At 35.4% G+C, this 20,977-nt stretch overlaps 1 protein-coding gene across 1 annotated transcript in view; it reads left to right on the top strand.

Moving 5' to 3' along the window:
• The window catches only part of LOC149785890 (uncharacterized), a 111,171-nt gene that overhangs the window by 82,611 nt on the left and 7,583 nt on the right, over nucleotides 1-20,977 (top strand). The window contains exons 28-36 of the mRNA XM_089979884.1: nucleotides 3,099-3,213; nucleotides 4,525-4,745; nucleotides 7,762-7,876; nucleotides 11,892-12,106; nucleotides 12,597-12,734; nucleotides 13,325-13,429; nucleotides 14,737-14,853; nucleotides 19,900-20,016; nucleotides 20,692-20,809. Of these exons, the coding sequence (XP_089836010.1) occupies nucleotides 3,099-3,213; nucleotides 4,525-4,745; nucleotides 7,762-7,876; nucleotides 11,892-12,106; nucleotides 12,597-12,734; nucleotides 13,325-13,429; nucleotides 14,737-14,853; nucleotides 19,900-20,016; nucleotides 20,692-20,809 (1,261 nt within the window). The remainder of the gene's footprint in view (nucleotides 1-3,098; nucleotides 3,214-4,524; nucleotides 4,746-7,761; nucleotides 7,877-11,891; nucleotides 12,107-12,596; nucleotides 12,735-13,324; nucleotides 13,430-14,736; nucleotides 14,854-19,899; nucleotides 20,017-20,691; nucleotides 20,810-20,977) is intronic.

The raw sequence follows: 20,977 nt of genomic DNA, 5'->3' as shown, positions 1-20,977 counted from the left end.
AAATGTAAATGACTTAGATAAACATGGAAATATGTATGTAGTTGGTAGACTTGAGGGCACTTTATCATTAATATACTGTAAAGTGTAATAGTGAAGACACTCAGTCAGTCATGTACTGTATAGTGTAGTAGTGAGGACACTGAATCATTCATATACTGTACAGTCTAATAGTGAGGGTACTCAGTCAGTCATCTAATGTATAGTGTAATAGTGAGGACACTCAATCATTCATATACTGTACAGTCTAATAGTGAGGGTACTCAGTCAGTCATCTATTGTATAGTGTAATAGTGAGGACACTCAATCATTCATATACTGTAATAGTGAGGACACTCAGTCAGTCATATACTGTATAGTGTAATAGTGAGGATACTCAGTCAATCATATACTGTATAGTGTAATATTGAGGATACTCAGTCAATCATATACTGTATAATATAATAGTGAGGACACTTAATTGAATATTCCAAATGAATTCCAGATCCCCTAATGTACCGGTCTGCCAATAATCCTGATGTATCACAATGGCATTATCCAGAACTTCTTTGAATAAATTCACAATAGTCCCAGAATAATGTTTTAGTCAAATGAGCATTTGTAATTCCAATGAATAATCCAAACAAACATTTCCTCTCAAATTATATCTAAACACAACATTAAACACATATACAGACTGATGTTAAAACAAGAACTTAGGAAATAAGACTGAAAGAATTGTACAGCTCTACCTATTTATTTGCATCTGTAAAGCCCTAAAACAATTCTTTTACAACTCATTACATGACATTTTACAATACCCCATGTCATAAAAAAACCCAACTAACTGACCCATCCAATGGGAAATAACTTAATTCCTCTAAAAGCCCACCTGACCTCACTAGCCAATATACAATTTAGAGTCATGTAGGAAAGGTTACACAAAATATAGATATACATAACAAGTGGGGTTCATTCTAATGCTAAAAACAGCATGTCTTTTTCATGGAACTGGCTTGGGTGTGCCAGTATTAAGACTGATACTTACAGCACAATACTTATAGAACTTTAAAAAAATTATATCTCTGATTTATTGAATTAGGATGTTGCTATTAAGATATGTGTGAATCTAGATGTGTGTTTTCTCCAGCTTTAGTAAGCTCAGAGTATCAGATCTTTTTGAGAGACGTATAAGTTTAGATAATAAGGAACTTGTATAATCATATATTTTTTATGGTACTTTAATCTATTTACTTCAGACTGCTGAGTGTATACAGGTGTATATTATTACCAGAGGGAGAAATAAAATGAAAACTGTACTTTAAAGTGTCACTGTTATTTTCATCTATTTTCTTTAGGCTTTCATTTATAAAAGGGTACATGTGACAGAACCAAGATCTCAAAGCAGTAGATTTGCATTGTTTGATAAGTATATTGGCTTCAAAACCAATAAAAGAAATTATTAGCTTAAATGCTATGTTCTTCAAGGGGATTGAAAACAAAACAAATACATTTTGCCATAATATGCATTATCTTCATAGTACAATAAAAGAGCAAGTTTGGAACATAAATGTGATTTATATTCAGATGTTACAATAATAATTAATTAAAATTAGCCTGTATGTTGTCAATTAATGAAAATTAAGAGTTGTTTATCTTCTAGTTCAATGCAAAGATTTTTTAACAACATCCAATAGCATTTTTAGTTTCTTTCACAAGATTACTGCCATCTGGTGACAATGGAAGACATTCACTGTAATAATGAAACTTTACAACTGACAGGCTTTCAGTCATTCTCTGGTCAAGATTTCCCCTTGAATCACTTTGTATTTTGTGAAAAATGGTGAATGTACTCTCTGTATCAGTACCAGAATATTGGAATGACATGACAACTATGCTCAGTCTGAAAGAAGTTCTAACTTCAGTTTGCTGTTGCTGGGTTTGTAAGGTGGCTTGCTGTTCCCCAATAGTTCTTCAAGTTTAAATCCACTTCACAAAGGAAGTTCCTGACTTGGGCTTATGATGGATTCCTGTGGCTCATCCTAAAGGGTTTTCTTTTCATGCCTCAGATCCAAAAATCTATTGACAGGTTTCACCACTGTACAAAAAGATAAAGATTCATTTAGACTTTAAATAAACAATGAAAAATGCATGACATTTTTATGATTTTATTAAATAATTTATCCAAAATTTCAATAAATTATGTTGTAATGTACTGTTAAGTGATATATATTGTCTTGGGACTGAACTTATGTACATGAAATACAAAAGATGCATACCTTTGAAACACACAGTGCAAACTCAGGACCTTTGCTGCTCACCTGCACATGCTTAAAACTCTTCTATCCATGCAATGTTGAACTTGAAATATTTCTTAGCTGATGGGTTTCTTGCGCTGAGAGAAGCACACATTCTGGCATTTTGCCATGACTTGAACAAAAATGCAAGAGTTGCCCATAAATATTCCTCTTAAAACATCTTGAACAATTCAGTAAAACAACTAAACATGACATAAATGTGAAAGTACTTACTCTAGTATAGTGTGTCTACTAAAATAATTTCTTATGGTCATTCTCTCAATAGTATCTCCTTCCAGCAATGATCATCCAATTTTCATCAAAGGCTAAGACTTGATCACCATTTATTCCTTTATTACTTATAAAACCTCAAAAAAATCCCACATTTGGCTTTAAACTCCCTATATTCCAACAGTAAGATAACCAATTTATCACTTGTTTTGTACACATGTTCTCTATTCTTGAACCATTCTGATATGCTGTGCATCAATGCACCAGTAGTTCTACTGGTGGAACATTTCCAACCCCCATTTGACTGGTTCTGGCAGGTTTCTCTAATGTGTTGATAGAACATGTAAAATTGAAGTGTTTATTTTTCTTCTAGTTAAAATAAAAAATAATATTCATGTAATTTTCAAAAGGGGTAAATTTCAGCAATAAAATGGTGTGTGTGGTAGAAGGCCTTTGAAATGGTATTTTTGGCCTACCACCAGTAGAATGATAGGTATGCTATTATCACCTGGGGAGGAATGGGAGGAAGGCTGTAGCTTGAAATATAATTGTGAGTTCTGAGATTTCACTGCATTTTTGTCTATTTAATTTCAGACTACTGTGTGTACAAAGGTGCTTATTATCACCAAGGAGAGGAATGGGAGGATGGCTGCAGCCTGAAATGCCGCTGTGAAGATGCTTCTCATCATTATTACCAGTGTACTGATAGGTAGCTTTAAACATCTACAAACAGAAGCTCCATTCAGTTAACATAGTCTATAACCTGATAAGTAATTGAGACAGCCGTGACTTAGTCTCCTGCCTGAACACATTTTAGTTTTAATAGCCCATTGGAGGATCTTAATTAATTTAAAAGATTGTAAAATTTTACAAACTTATTGTTTGGTATTTTAGTAACACTAGTGGATTATTTAGTGTAAAGACAATTGGAGTGAAATGCCTTGCCAAATGACCCACAGTGGTGAACAAACCAGGCTGAGCCAATGGTAGGGTTTGTACCCACACCCTTTTGGTCAGGAGTCCGGTATTGCTTCTTCCTCCAATGCTTACCTTTCATGACATGCAGGAGAACTGATTCAGACTTTTTAGATCCCTTTAGGGGTAAGCTATAATCAAAACTGGAGCTGAATTTAATCAGTACTTTTTTGTCATAGAATTTCTCTATATACATGTATTAGTCTCATGTCTGGCATCTTGTCCCTTTTTTAATTCACCAGCTGACTGGTACTATATGGCACTTTGCAATCACTGATTGATAGGTAAAAACTGGTGGCTTTGTCATTTGTCATAGATAAAGAAATAATCAGGTACTGAGTAATGTTGACCGATATGATGAGACTGTGGTAATTAGCTGAAGTTCTTTCCTTTCCTCGTGTTTGTGTGGGTGGCAGGAAATTTAGATGGCATTGTTTGTTTTTGGTACATTGAACATGAGAAACAAGCTGGCTGATAATTGAAAACCACACAATATATTAATTTAATTTGCATGCTATTAACAACTAATAATGTATGTAGTCATGTAGATAATCAAATTAGCACCTAAAAAATTATACTCATTGACCTCTGGAAACTGAAACCTCTTGAACTGGCACTCAAAAATCTGAAACCTTGTAGAATTTTCTTACAGGTATTCAGAGATTTGAAATAGTCTGAAAAAGGTGCTAAATACAGAATTTTGGTGCTTTCTTTATATCTATATTTATGAGGTCTTTTTAAGAATGGTTATGTTATGATTCTGGATTGCATATATAATAAAATATTACATTATATGTACATGCGTGTTATCACTGAATCTGAAATTACTTGACACAGACACTAGAGCTCTTATTATAAGACAGTCTTATGCTACTATCTTTCATAATGAATATTGAAATTACTTGACATAGACACTAGAGCTCTTATTATAAGACAGTCTTATGCTACTATCTTTCATAATGAATATTGAAAAGCACCAAATGTTGCTACTTTTAACTGTAAATGAAGAGCATAAATTAAAATATATCAACAATTTTGTCACCAGATGCCCAAATTATAGCAATGTTCCTGTGGGTTGCCAGTTTGTGCCTGACCCCAAGGATCCAGCATGTTGCCGTGTGCCACAGTGTCAGGTGACAGGAACAATAGGAACTGGTACGGGAACTTCTGGAACAGGACAACCACAGGGATTTATTGGCAGCTTTACAGGCTATGGACGGCCCCAGACCATCGATCCAAATAGTATTGGCAAAACAGGATACTCCAGTTAGTATTGATCCAACTAATATCAGCACTACAGGCTACCCCAATTAGTAGGCTAAGTCATATTCAAATTAAAGTTTAATTAGTAGATGTGTTAAGAGAAATTTATTTTTTGAGCTTATTTCATTAAGTAATATTAGAAATTAAAGTTGTCATAACGCCACTCCATTAAAACATATAGCTGATATAAAGAAATTAAAAGTTAAGGTGGTCAGAGATAAAGAAACAACTTTTCAGAGATTACTTAATTAGCTGACATTAGCTAGGGTGAAATATTGTGTCACATTCTGCTGTGGAAGAGTCCATTTAGCTAATTTGCATAGGTAAAGTACACAAAGTAGAACAACCCAATTTTTCTGAGTGTTATGTACATGAAACACATGCTAAAGAACAGATGTTATTAATCACTGGATTGAATGAGAATGATGTAGTCATCTTTAATAAAGTTTGTGATCAGTGGCAACTTTTCTATGAAGTCAAAATTATACTCCATATATAAAATGCACAATATGATTGTTTTTAGTTATCTGAGTAGTAAATACACTTCTGTCACTTAAACACAGATCATGACTTAAATACAATTCAGTAACTTAAATTTACTTCAGTCACTTAAATTTACTTCAGTCACTTAAACACAGATCATGATTTAAATACACATCAGTAACTTAAATGCACTCCAGTTACTTAAATACACTTCTGTCACTTAAACACAGATCATGATTTAAATACAATTCAGTAACTTAAATTTACTTCAGTCACTAAAAACTCATATCATGACTTAAATGCACTTCAGTTACTTAAATACACTTCAGTCACTTAAACTCAGATCATGACATAAATGCACATCAGTAAATTAAATGCACTTCAGTCACTTAAATAGGCTCCAGTCACTTAAACACAGGTCATGACTTAAATACACATCAGTAACTTAAATACACTCCAGTCACTTAAACACAGATCATGACATAAATACACATGATCGCTTAAATACAGATCAGTCAGTTAAATTCACAGCATTACTCAAATACACATCATCATTAAATACAGTCCCAGTCTTAAGCTTTCTTTTCGTTGTAACCTCAGATATAAAACCAGCTGCAACCTTGAATTTTTTGCCTTAAGCATTTTAAGTTGAAACTCTAGTTTATATTAACAATGAAACATTTGCTGGACCCCATTAGAATTTTCCTGGATATCACAGAGGTAAAACAGATGTTCTGTACCTCTGGAGTTGCAGGTCCAATTTCCAATTCTTCAGTACAAGTCATAAAGGTCATGTAAGGAGTCAGTACCAACTATTTTAGCAATGGGTATAAAGTTCCATATTCCATACAAAGGTCATTATATACATGCTTTAAGAAATACTTGTGACAAAATCACGGTTTATGTATATAGATAGTTCAACATAAAGTATGATCCAGTACAAAATGGGTTTAATTGTAAAGTGTTGTGATGTCACAAGAAAAGCAAAGCAAGCTGCAAGCATTGAAAGAAAATTCATACTAGCCAGCCTGTTATCTGTATTGATTTGACCCAACATCCTCATTTCTTTGACCCAGCTTAGTACCAGGCCATAATTGTAATAGTTTATAGGGATCAATAATTTTCAATCTGATTTTTTTAATTACATTTATGGTGTAGAATGTTCAACAGTCAAGGTTTAATAGACAATAGTTAAACTATATTGGTATTAAATTTTAGAACAACAATTATGATTAATTTCAGATAAGGAAATGCACTTACATGACCACATTTGCATACACATTAGCACATGTTGAGGTCATTGGCTTTGTACAGTTTCTTGGTTTTCCTCTATCTGATGGGACACTTTGCTGCCTGGGCAATTGATAGTATAAGTTGTCATTACTTGCTGCCTGGGCAATTCATGGTATAAGTTGTCATTACTTGCTGCCTGGGCAATTGATGGTATAAGTTGTCATTACTTGCTGCCTGGGCAATTAATGGTATAAGTTGTCATTACTTGCTGCCTGGGCAATTCATGGTGTAAGTTGTCATTACTTGCTGCCTGGGCAATTGATGGTATAAGTTGTCATTACTTGCTGCTTGGGCAATTAATGGTATAAGTTGTCATTACTTGCTGCCTGGGCAATTCATGGCATAAGTTGTCATTACTTGCTGCCTGGGCAATTGATAGTATAAGTTGTCATTACTTGCTGCCTGGGCAATTAATGGTATAAGTTGTCATTACTTGCTGCCTGGGCAATTCATGGTGTAAGTTGTCATTACTTGCTGCCTGGGCAATTGATGGCGTAAGTTGTCATTACTTGCTGCCTGGGCAATTGATGGTATAAGTTGTCATTACTTGCTGCCTGGGCAATTGATGGTATAAGTTGTCATTACTTGCTGCCTGGGCAATTGATGGTATAAGTTGTCATTACTTGATGCCTGGGCAAATGATGGTATAAGTTGTCATTACTGGCTGCCTGGGCAATTGATGGTATAAGTTGTCATTACTGGCTGCCTGGGCAATTGATGGTATAAGTTGTCATTACTTGATGCCTGGGCAAATGATAGTATAAGTTGTCATTACCTGCTGCCTGGGCAATTAATGGTATAAGTTGTCATTACTGGCTGCCTGGGCAATTGATGGTATAAGTTGTCATTACTGGCTGACTGGGCAATTGATGGTATAAGTTGTCATTACTGGCTGCCTGGGCAATTGATGGTATAAGTTGTCATTACTTGATGCCTGGGCAATTGATGGTATAAGTTGTCATTACTGGCTGCCTGGGCAATTGATGGTATAAGTTGTCATTACTTGCTGCCTGGGCAATTGATGGTATAAGTTGTCATTACCTGCTGCCTGGGCAATTAATGGTATAAGTTGTCATTATTTGCTGACTGGGCAATTGATAGTATAAGTTGTCATTACTTGCTGCCTGGGCAATTGATGGTATAAGTTGTCATTACTTGTTATAAATGTAGAATGAATAAAGTTATTTTTCTTCATCAGTTTTGTAATTTTCCAACAGTAATGACTTTTGTGTTGTTTCTCCAGCTGCCTGTTTGTACAAGGGTCAGATTTACCAGCAGGGTCAGACCTGGGACGATGGATGTGACTATCAATGTGAATGTGTTGATGCTTCCAAGGGCATGTACAGGTGTAATGAAAGGTGAGTGTACAGGTAAAGGTGACATTGTAGAGATATACAGAAAGGTGCATGTACAGTTTCTAATGTATAATTTACAAAAAGGTATTAAAATATAATGTACTGGTACAAAGAAGCATGACACAGCTGTCTTAAATGTAGCGATACCTCTATAGCAATGACACTGCTGTCATAAGTATAGATAGAAAATGTTGTCTTAAGTATATAGATACCTCTATAGCAATGACACTGCTGTTTTACATGTATAGATACCTCTATAGCAATGACACTGCTGTCTTAAGTATATATAGACAATGTTGTCTTAAGTGTATAGATACCTCTATAGCAATGACACTGCTATCTTAAGTGTATATATATCTCTATAGCAATGACACTGCTGTCTTAAGTGAATAGATATCTCGATAGCAATGACACTGCTCAGCTTACCTAGCTTGTTTCCCAAGCGCTGTGTCTGAGTGGCAGTATTAGTCTAGGCCTGTATCCCACATGACGAGTTTAATTGTCACAAACCTTTGGTTGATTTGAAGCCATTCCCTAATTATTCAGGCATTTTAACCAATAAAATGTTAGCTTACATAGATAGAGTAATATTGCTGAACAAAGGGGAAAAAATTTGACTTCAATAGCAAAAAATAGTGGAAGTTTTTAGATTAGAAAATGATGAAGGTTTTTTTTGGGCAGCAGTACGAAAAGCAGACATGCTTATTATCATTGGTGACTTCAATGCTAGCGTTGGCATAGAACACCAAAAATGGCCAGGTGTCATCGGTAAAAATGGCATTGATAAATAAAATGACAAGTAATTCCTACTACTGAGGAAATGCACTAGACATGACCTCCTAATCACCAACACAGACTTCTTCTTCCTGACAAGCCACAAAAGATGTCTTGGATGCACCGTCACTCCAAATATTGGCATCTTATTGACTACATCATCATCAGGAGATGAGGCAGGATGTCCAAGTATCAAAAGCCTTGAGAATGCAGTATTGACCACCATACATGTGAGCCTCCTACATGAGAGGTTTTTTCTCCTGAGTTATTGGACCCTATCATCACTTTTGGACCCTATCATAACTTTTGGAAACCTCCGATGTATCCCAAATTATAAGTGAAATTTTTTATTGTTTCCATTTTTTTCACATTCTGGTTCCAATGTATTAAATTTGCAGTAGTACAGCCTGTGTTCCCATGGCTGAACCGGCTTAAGCAGGGCAAGACCATGTAATTGTTAATTTCACCCTTTGATCCTGTAAGCAGGGTCAGCTGGCTTCATTGCCCTAAGTTTGTCAAGGTAGATTGTACTATGTATGAGCAGAAGTAATTCAGAGAAGATTAAAGGAACTAAGTGACTGTGAGTGGATTATTAAAGAGCTAACTCAGCATAAAACAATAAACATTACTTTGAATCTCTCAGCAAGGTGTGTACTTCTTTGGTGTAGAGATGGATTAGAACCTATTCTGTATACAATTAAATGTAATTTGGACAGGATTAAAGTTGTTAATTGATTACACAAGAGTTCATGTGGCATAAAACTGGGTTGGTTTGACTTACTGTTTAAAGTTTGTTGAAACGTCTAAGCATGCTTAAAGTTTGTTGAAACATCTAAGAATGTCAGTGTCAAGACACAAACATCCAAGCAACAAGTTATCACAAAATCCAGTGATGGTTGGAGATGGGAATTTCATTGGTTACAATCATGTTCAAGGACATGAATATATACTCTGCTTTTCCTGTTAAGCTAATTTTAAAGTCTGTTATGGTGGTAAGAATGACATCATGAATAGTGTAGAATCCCAATTTCATAAAAGCATAATAACCATGACAACAAATATGCCATCACTGAAATCCATGCTTGCAGAATGTGCATCAAATGTGGATTAAGTTAGACATGTTGAGATACTATTTGTAACTTGAAATACTATTTGTTAACTTGAGATACTATTTGCCAACTTTATAGCTGAAACATAATCTCTAACAGAATGTGACCGTGATCATGATTTTAGGTAAGATATACATGTGACACTACTATGAATGACAGCATCCTAAAATCTGATATAAACACCACTGACCATGATTTAAAACACATGAATGTAAACCAATGTAAAGTACATGTCATTAACTGCCATTGTAATTCATAATGCCTGGCATGAATGGGGTCTTTGTCTCAGTTTATAATACATGTAAGTGATAATTATCACTTCCAGAATTTGATTGTCATTATGAAAGAGTGGTGATAAGGCTGATAATAATAACAACAAAGATGTCTGCAAATTAGGCTTAAAGTCACAATGGGTGTGATGGTATAATTTAATATACAATGCTCAAGGCACATGCATGACATATAAACTTCCTGAACTCTTCCAATCAATGTGGATTCTGCAACCTATACACCAGGAGTACAAGGATATATCCATCACCCACTTATACAAGCAGAAATGCAACAAAATATTATGCAACAAATCATTGGGGCATATCCTTGCTATCAATAGCCATTTAAATCCTTGCCAGAATTGTGGCTTTAGAAAAGGATGAGTGACCACAAACATGGTTTTTGCAACAGGAGAAGTGCCAGTAACAAAACTCCATTGGCCTGGCTAAAAGCTTTTGACGCAGTAAGCCGAAGTGGTTTTTGGAAGATCTGTCAAAAATTTGGTTGCCCAGAGAAATTTATTGCTATAGTTTGACTGTTCTGTGATGTCATGCTCATTTACCTCGTGGATGATGTTAAGTCATCAGAACTATTCCCAGTTACCAATGGAGTCAAGCAAGGTTGTGTGCTTGCCTCAACCTTTCAGTATCATGTTCTCTACAATGCTTACATATAACTAGGACACTGGAATCAACATAAGATACCAGACTGACTGCAAGCACTTCAATGTGAGGAGCCTACAGAAAGTTAAAGGAAGTGACTGTTCATGATCTCCTATTTGCTCATTTCTGTTTCTGGAATGCCAAACCTGAGTGTGACTTGTAACACAGCATGAAACTTTCCTCTTCATCTTGTGACAATTTTTGTCTTCAGTTAATATCAAGAAGGCAGAGATGATACACCAGTCTCTGCCAGGAAAGTCTTGCATACTGTATAGCATTACAGTAAATGGCCAAACCCTCATGGCATTGGACACATCAGTAACAAAACCAATACCAGAATTGCTAAAGCATGTGTTGCCTTTCCCAGACTATGTATAACTGTGTGGGAGCACAGATAAATCAGTCTACAGATAAAAATTAAGGTCTAGCAAGTCATTGTGTTGCTGACCCACTGGACTAAATGGATAGTGTACAGATGCAATTTTCACATGCACTGCCTGAGGAAATTTATGAGGATAGGATGCATTGACAGTGTCCCAGGTCATGTGGTTCTCACAATGGTAGGCATTCCAAACATCCAAACTCTTATAATGAAATCACAGTTGAGATGGGCAGGCATGGTCACCAGGATGTCAGAAGAGTGACTCCCAAAGAAGGTGGTCAGAAGAAACATTTTCAAAGATTCTCTCAAGTTATCCTTCAACAGTGTCCCTGAATCTTGGGAAGATCTCACATAGGATCACTCCATTCTGAAACTGCAGACTTTGGCTGCAGAAGGTAAAAGTGCAGAGGCATTGCAGAACGTGAGCAAGGGAAATCTTGGACCTCCAGCATGTTCTCTGTTGTTCTAGCCAACCCAGGCAGTATCTCTTGTCAAGTGTGACACAGATAGCTCAACCATTCAAAGCACAAACTGACTTATTCAGGCACTCATGTGCTCACAGAATCCATGCTAGTTAATGATGTCAGTGTCATTTATGCAATCAATGAACGATATATATATATATTCTCTTACAATAACAAATAATCAAATTTTGTGAATTTTGTATTCCTAGTGTATGCTGCTTTAAGTTTCTAAAGTTTCTTGATATAATTGATCATAATGATATCACCAGTTACAGTGTGAAGATATTCTATTTCCATCTTTTAAATGTCAGAGCACTGCCTCAGTTGACATGAAAATGTTCTATTCCCATCTTTCAGATGTCCAAGAATTGCATCAGTTCCACAAGGCTGTCACTTTGGTGTCGATCCTGCAGACCACTGTTGTCAGATATTGGTATGTGATCCAACTGCTCTCTTGGGAACCTGCCGAGACAACATCAACTGTGACCAATATGGAAGTTATGCCTGCACTGGACAGTACAGGGACTGGGCGACTCAGAACTGTGCCAAAACATGTCACATCTGTGATGGAGGTGAGTCAGTAACATAACTGTGCCAAGACTGTGATGTTGCTGACTCACTAACAGAACTGTGCCATATCTTAGTATAATGTGACTCCATGTTTGATATACAATGTTTTTGTTAGATCTGTACAGTCAACCTAAATATTTAAAAAGTCACTGAAAGGAAGAAAGCAATGGAGTGTAATAATCAACTATGAACAGAGACTATATCAATAAAGTGACACAAAATAATGAGTTCAGGCTGACTCTGATGTCACCACTCACTGTTTTCATGACACAACTGTTGGTTAGCAACATATTTACAGTAAAGATGTTAGAACCAGAAGATTCCATTCAATAAATAATTTGTGACAGACTTTCCAGTTGGTTTTTGGAATTTTGAGCATCAACTGGGTGTAGTAACTGAAAGACATATTTAAATCTGAATCATCACTTTATTCAAGTTACTAATATTCTTTTTTTTAAAGTCTTGATCACTGATTTATATCTCTATTTTCAGGTGGCAGCCAAACCGCTACTACCAGTGGACCGTGCATTGACAAGATCCCTAACTGTAACCAGTATGGACAGTCAGCCTGTACTGGAATGTACACACCCTGGGCTACTGCAAATTGTCCCAAATACTGCAACCTTTGTGGTCAGTAAACCTGTCCTTTCTTGTCCTTGCCAACTCACCCATTATTATATATCAGGGGTGCACAACCCATGGCCCACAGACTGGATCTGGCCTGTTAACATATTCTGTCAAGCCCTCAGGGCAAATTAAAACAACACAGAAATCTGGCCAGTGAACAGTAATTATATTAAAGAAATTAGTGTTTGCAGTCCTCGAGTGGTCTTAGAAAATGCAATCAGGCCCCTCTTGGCCAAAATAAGTTGTGCACCCCTGTTATATGGCAATAAATTCTTAGTCTGTACATCTTACATCAAGTGCATTAGAATTTTAATTATTTTTCTTCAGTTTATTGAAGAGGAAGGCCTCTCTTTGGCATTCTTATTGACAGCTCTGTTTGGTAGGTGTTCTGGATAAAAATTTAAAAGGAAACATGATGTCAAAACTAATCAAAGACTTTATTAGAATCACTTATAACATCCCTTACATACCAGTCATGCATCAAAGTTTTGCTGAAAGTTGTATGCAAGTTATGACTATAAAGGTAAAAAAGTAAAGGTAACAACAACAATATTTATGTATTACACTATACCTAAGTAAACTTTCTGATCCAGGTGGGACAGCCACAGGAACTGGTACAGGTACAGGTACAGGGACAGGTGGAACAGGAACAGCCATTGGAACTGGAACAGGAGGAATCACTGGGACAGGACATGTTGGTAAGACTCGGAACTTCTTGTAGTAGCTTTTTCACTGGTATTCCTTCCATACTTCAAGAATTTCATGAAAGATCTTAAAGTTTTGTTTAACACTCCAAAGTACTCGTACTTATATACACTTGTTTATCTAGTTATTGAACCATCTAGGGAAATACATTGATCCAAGCTTGTTTGTTATTTGAAACATTAGTGAATTTGAATAAAGGTTGTATTATTATCACATGGACTAACTCATGTATTTGGTGATTTGCTGTGACAAATGTGACAATTTTTTTAGAAAGGTTTAATATAATTTCTATTCATTATATATATTTTGTTACTCCTAAAATGGAATATTTACTTTGTAAACACTATTGTTTGGAATGCGATAAGATTTTATAATTAACTACCAGTCTGTGCTAATTGATTGACAAACAGTGAATAATCAATTAACTGTTATTCCACATGAGGTATTGCCAGAAATGGGGTTATTTTCATATGGTCAAAGTCCAAAACAATTTGAATAGCCTAGAATAATAAATATTTTGGTCATTTTACTGAAAGTTGCCAATGCTGAACTAAATCAATATATTGGAAAAAAAGTACTGTATATACCTGCTTATAAGTTGAGTCCCACAGCAAGCTGCACAGACACCAATCTGACATCGCATAATGTACCATTAGATCTGGGTCTTTGCATTTTATTAGGAGTAATCAGTAAAACAAACAGTGTAGGCCTTGATCTGCAGGTGCATTATGCTACAGCAGATTAGGATCTTTGTGATTTGCAGTCTGAAGCTACTTATAAGCAAAAAAATAAGGTAGTAGTAGTCAACTTTATAGCACAAGAATTTTTTTACAGAGTTTACTTATTTCATTTTCATGTTATTTTTTTAATACTGATTTTGACATTTCCAAGATAAAAGTTTGCTCATGGTCATCCATGAAGTAGTATGACATAAATGTACTTGTATATACTGTATATTTGGTATTTAAAGCAATTTATGAACAATATTATTTTCAAACAAATCCCTCAGTCAAAGATAGAGTAAGATAGAGTAACATTACATTTCAAACAAGTCCCTCATAGATACATGTACAGTAACATTCAATTTCAACCAAGTCCCTTATAGATACAGTAACATTAAATTTCAAACAAGTCCCTCATAGATACAGTAAATATTAAATTTCAACCAAGTCCCTCATAGATACAGTAACATTAAATTTCAGACAAGTCCCTCATAGATACAGTAACATTAAATTTCAAACAAGTCCCTCATAGATACAGTAGCAATACATTATTAATGAAGAGATGACTGTATTTTCAGGCAGTGGGTCCTGTTCAGATGCAATTGCTGACTGTAGTAAGTACTCCCAAACTGCCTGTCATGAGCCATATGTGGAGTGGGCAAAGGCCAACTGTGCCAATTATTGTGGATACTGTGGTATGTAGTATACCTTTTTAATGCAATACTAATTATGCTGTCCTGGTTATCCAGGTTGTTAACTCATAAAGACTCCATTCAAATTTTAAATCTCAAATTTAAAAAAAAATATGTATGGGACTAGTTTTGGATAATCATTGAGGTACTGTATTTTTCATGCTGCTTGAAATATAACATATTATTCATTGTTTCACTGTATTATCATACTGCTTGAATTATAATATAATAATCAGTGTGTACCCAACTTTAACAGTGTTGATCCAGATCTGTTGATGCACTGTGCTCTTGTAGGATGGAGTTGATGCTGTTCATTCTAATGATTACTTAAGGTATAGGCCATCATTATGTATCAAACGACCTTATGTATTGAACACCATTATGTATTGAACACCATTATGTATTGAACACCATTATGCATCTAGCAGCCTTATGTATGGAATACTATTATGCATCTAGCGGCCTTATGTATGGAATACTATTATGGATGCAACACCATTATGCATCTAGCAGCCTTATGTATGGAATAATATTATGGATGGAACACCATTATGCATCTAGCAGCCTTATGTATGGAATACTATTATGGATGGAACACCATTATGCATCTAGCAGCCTTATGTATGGAATACTATTATGGATGGAACACCATTATGCATAGATCAGCCATATGTGTGGAACACCATTATGCACCGAGCAGCCTTATGTATGGAACACTAATGGATGGAACACCATTATGCATAGATCAGCCATATGTGTGGAACACCATTATGCAACAAGCAGCCATATGTATGGAACACCATTATGCATCGAGCAGCCTTATGTAGGGATCACTAATGGATGGAACACCATTATGCACCGAGCAGCCTTATGTATGGAACACTAATGGATGGAACACCATTATGCATAGATCAGCCATATGTGTGGAACACCATTATGCACTGAGCAGCCATATGTATGGAACACTAATGGATGGAACACCATTATGCATAGATCAGCCATATGTGTGGAGCACCATTATGCACTGAGCAGCCATATGTATGGAACACCATTATGCATAGATCAGCTATATGTTTGGAACACCATTATGCACCGAGCAGCCATATGTGTGTAACATCATTATGCATGAAGTAGCCTTATGTGTGGAACACAATTATGCATAGAACAGCCTTATGTGTGGAACACCATTATGCATAGAGCAGCCTTATGTGTGGAACACTCACTATGGCCATTATGGTGTCCAATATGGCCATCTTGAAAATCTTGTTATTCCTACTCCTCTTAAAGAGAAAGTCATTTTAACATGGGGTTTTAATCAGAAGAATTCTTGTGGTGTCTAATTGGTCCTGAATGAAAATGATCAAAATTGGCCTTCAATATAACCAGTTGGCCACCATCATAGCCATTTAGATAATATTGTTATCTCAACTTCTCCAAAATTGTGGTTGTATAAACTCATTAACCCCTGGAGATTTATATCATTTTCATTTGAAATGCGAGTAGGAAACACATTTTGGAGACTACTCCTGAATACGTCCAAATAAATTAGCTTCCAAGAAATTTTCATGTAACCTGATGCCTGTTTTTCCCTCTGTCATTTGTAATGAGAGTAGAAAGTCCAGATTATTTGGTATCATTGTAGAGCTACATCTATCTATTTTTCTGTAATACCACCCAATTTGGTGTACTATCTATTTTTCTGTAATACCACCCAATTTGGTGTATCGTAAATGACCATAACATTACAGAGCTCTAAGATAGTGTACTACCTCCCAATGTGGTACCATGGGTTAATGAGTTAACATGGGATTTTCATATGATACCTTGCTGGTTCTAAATGAAAATGGTGCCATCCATACATCCAGTATGCTGCCACAATATCAGTCTTGAAAATCTTGCTGTCACTACTCCATCTGAATAGATGGTCATACTAATATAGGGTTTTCACCACAAGACTCCTAATGTCCTATAGGAAAGTGTTGCTTACCTGACTTACAAAATGTCCACCACAGCAGCTAATTTAAAAATCTAGTTATCACTGAAGAATATCAGAGAGGGTTTTCAACATTTAGGAGTTAAAAGGAAGAATGGTCTTATCTTGAATCACTGGACATTCTATTTGCTTTGTAGAGTATCACAGACTCTTGTTTTAAGACCTTGAAACCAAAATATGTGCAGATGGAATTTAGCTGATGGTGGGTCAATGATTGGGTTTTCCCCTCAAAAGCTGGAAGGTAGTTGATGGTTAGGTTTTCTATTGTATAGCTGAGGGTGGGTCAATGATTGGATTTTTCCCTCTATGGCTGGAAGGTAGTTGACAGTTAGGTTTTTTATTGCATAGCTGAAGGTGGGTCAATGGTTGAATTTTTCCCTCTATGGCTGGAAGGTAGTTGACAGTTAGGTTTTTTATTGCATAGCTGAAGGTGGGTCAATGGTTGAATTTTTCCCTCTATGGCTGGAAGGTAGTTGACAGTTAGGTTTTTTATTGCATAGCTGAAGGTGGGTCAATGGTTGAATTTTTCCCTCTATGGCTGGAAGGTAGTTGACAGTAATGCTTTTTATTGCATAGCTGAAGGTGGGTCAATGATTGGATTTTCCCCTCTATGGCTGGAAGACAGTTGACAGGTTTTTTATTGCATAGCTGAAGGTGGGTCAATGTTCGGATTTTTCCCTCTATGGCTGGAAGGTAGTTGACAGTTAGGCTTTTCATTGCATAGCTGAAGGTGGGTCAATGATTGGATTTTTCCCTCTATGGCTGGAAGGTAGTTGACAGTTAGGTTTTTTATTGCATAGCTGAAGGTGGGTCAATGGTTGAATTTTTCCCTCTATGGCTGGAAGGTAGTTGACAGTAATGCTTTTTATTGCATAGCTGAAGGTGGGTCAATGGTTGAATTTTTCCCTCTATGGCTGGAAGGTAGTTGACAGTAATGCTTTTTATTGCATAGCTGAAGGTGGGTCAATGATTGGATTTTCCCCTCTATGGCTGGAAGACAGTTGACAGGTTTTTTATTGCATAGCTGAAGGTGGGTCAATGGTTGAATTTTTCCCTCTATGGCTGGAAGGTAGTTGACAGTAATGCTTTTTATTGCATAGCTGAAGGTGGGTCAATGATTGGATTTTCCCCTCTATGGCTGGAAGACAGTTGACAGGCTTTTTATTGCATAGCTGAAGGTGGGTCAATGATTGGATTTTTCCATCTATGGCTGGAAGGTAGTTGATAGGTTTTCTATTGCATAGCTGAAAGTGGGTCCATGTTTGAGTTTTCTTCTATGGCTGGAGGGGGGAGAGATCCACACTTGGGTTTTCTTCTATATACCTGGCAGGGAAAGGTCCACAATTAGGTTTCTTCTGTGTAGCTGGAGAAGGGGCTGTGGTTGGCTTTTCATCCACCATTCATCTCAACAAAGTAATATGGGATTGGAAATTTCTTGTATTCATATCAAATCAACAAATTAGTTTTGATTCTTGAGTTTATAAGAAAGATAAAAATAAAGCTTTAAATTTTCCAGATATAGTTTATCAGTTCATTTTTGTTCCTTTCTGTTCATTTGTTCATGTATATTTTGATATTTCACCATCATGAGCTACAATATGTATTTACTGTCAGACTCCCAATCCAGTATGAATGGGGATTGTCAGACTCTCAGTCCAATATGTATGGGGATATCCAGGAGCTATAATATTGATCTATTTGTCAGACTCCCAACCCAGCGTGTTTGGGGATTGTCAGTATTCCAGTTCAATAAGTATGGGGATTGTCAGACTCCCAGTCCAATATGTATGGGGATTGACAGACTCCCAGTCCATTCTGTATGGGGATTGTCAAAACTCCAAGTCCAGTATATACTGACATTGTTAAAACTCCCAAACCAATATGTATGGTGATATTCCAGCAGTAGTACTGAACAAATATAAAAAGTTTGAAGTATAACAAATATAAAGTATGAATTATATGAACATAAAATTGTATGAATTATGCAGATATAAAAAATTATAAATTATACATGGCTTAATACACAAATATAAAAGTATAAATTATACATGGCTTAATACACAAATATAAAAGTATGAAGTATACATGGCTTGTACACAAATATAAAAGTATGAATTATATATGGCTTGTACACAAATATAAAAGTATGAATTATATATGGCTTGTACACAAATATACAAGTATGAATTATATATGGCTTGTACACAAATATAAAAGTTTGAATTATATATGGCTTAATACACAATATAAAAGTGTGAATTATACATGGCTTGTACACAAATATAAAAGTATGAATTATATATGGCTTATACACAAATATAAAAGTGTGAATTATACACAGCTTGTACACAAATACAAAAGTATGAATTATTCATGGATTATACACAAATACAAAGTATGAATTATACATGGATTATACACAAATACAAAAGTATGAATCATACATGGATTATACACAAATACAAAAGTATAAATTATACATGGATTATACACAAATACAAAAGTATAAATTATACATGGATTATACACAAATGCAAAAGTATAAATTATACATGGATTATACACAAATACAAAAGTATGAATTATACATGGATTATACACAAATACAAAAGTATAAATTATACATGGATTATACACAAATACAAAAGTATAAATTATACATGGATTATACACAAATACAAAAGTATAAATTATACATGGATTATACACAAATGCAAAAGTATGAATTATACATGGATTATACACAAATACAAAAGTATTAATTGTACATTGAGGTTATGTAAGTTACTAGTATGGTCAGTCAGGCATTTTCACATATCTCACTTGTTTTTCTCAGCGTCAACCTTTTGGCTTCTGAAGGAGCAGAAGGTAACTCTACCTCAGACAACAACTAATATCATCATCATTATCGTCATCATTATCATCATCATTATCATCATCATTATCGTCATCATTATCATCATCATCATGAATGACATCATTACAAAAATTCTGAGCTGCTAGTTGAAATAACTTTTCCAGTCTATTTGACTGATCAGTTTGTTTCCTAATTGCAGACCAGATAGGAACAGGGACTGGGACTGGGACAGGCACTGGCACTGGCACTGGTACTGGTACTGGAGGGACTGGCAGCTTTTTCACTCAGATGCCAGGACAGACATTTACAGGATTCAGTAAGGACTTAATTGTATCAAATGACAAGATAATTCATACAAAGTATGGTTTATTTATTTCATGCTTTTCCAGCATGATGTGTGTATTACCTTATTACATCATGCAAAGCAAAAATTAAATGTCTGAGAGATAAAATTAATGTTTCAAGGGCAAATAATCATGCTAGTCTGTTATTTATAAAATCAATAATTTGTCATATAAATATCTTACAATTGTATTTATCTCATAGAATAAACTTGTTTTTACTTTGTTGGCACTTTAAATATATTGACTATATCATACTGAGGAAACAGAAGCTAAGTGTCCTTCCCACAATGCCAGCCCATGCTTATCTGGCTGGGTATTGAACCTGCAACCCTTGGAATATGAGTCTGATGCTTGACCAACTAAACATTTTGACAAACTTGTTGGGTAAGTTTAATATTTTGTTTTTAGGACTTGCCAGAAATAGAAAATACTTAACATTTGTTTGTTTACAATTTTCATTTGGGATGAACACTCAAGTAAGATCCTTTATTTTGGCAGTCAGCTATTTCAGGCTGGAAGAAACGTTCAATGAGTATTTACAACATTTACCAATATTTATATTATCAAAATTTCAGATTGTAATCTATGTTGTATGTTACAGGTGGTAGGTGTATGAACAAGTCCCATTTCTATGTTGTATTTTACAGGTGGTGGGTGTATGTACAAGTCCCATTTCTATGCAAGTGGAGAGTCTTGGAATGATGGCTGTGATTACAACTGCACATGCCGCAATGGACAAACAGGATACTATGAGTGCTCTGCAAGGTATGTGGAAACTAGCAATAAGCATTATCAAATGTATATGCTGGAGGGCAGTTTTACCTTTTAAACTTGATTTTTGAGCAAACACCATACATTAAAAGTTACTGTTCTTCTCCATCTTCTTTTAATTACAGGTATTATTATTATTATTATTATTATTATCATTATTAT

Source organism: Sinohyriopsis cumingii, chromosome 13 (assembly GCF_028554795.1).
Source record: "Sinohyriopsis cumingii isolate HCF-2022 chromosome 13, ASM2855479v2, whole genome shotgun sequence".
In the NCBI taxonomy this organism is placed as follows: Eukaryota; Metazoa; Mollusca; class Bivalvia; order Unionida; family Unionidae; genus Sinohyriopsis; species Sinohyriopsis cumingii.
This window is presented reverse-complemented; position numbering and strand designations above follow the sequence as displayed.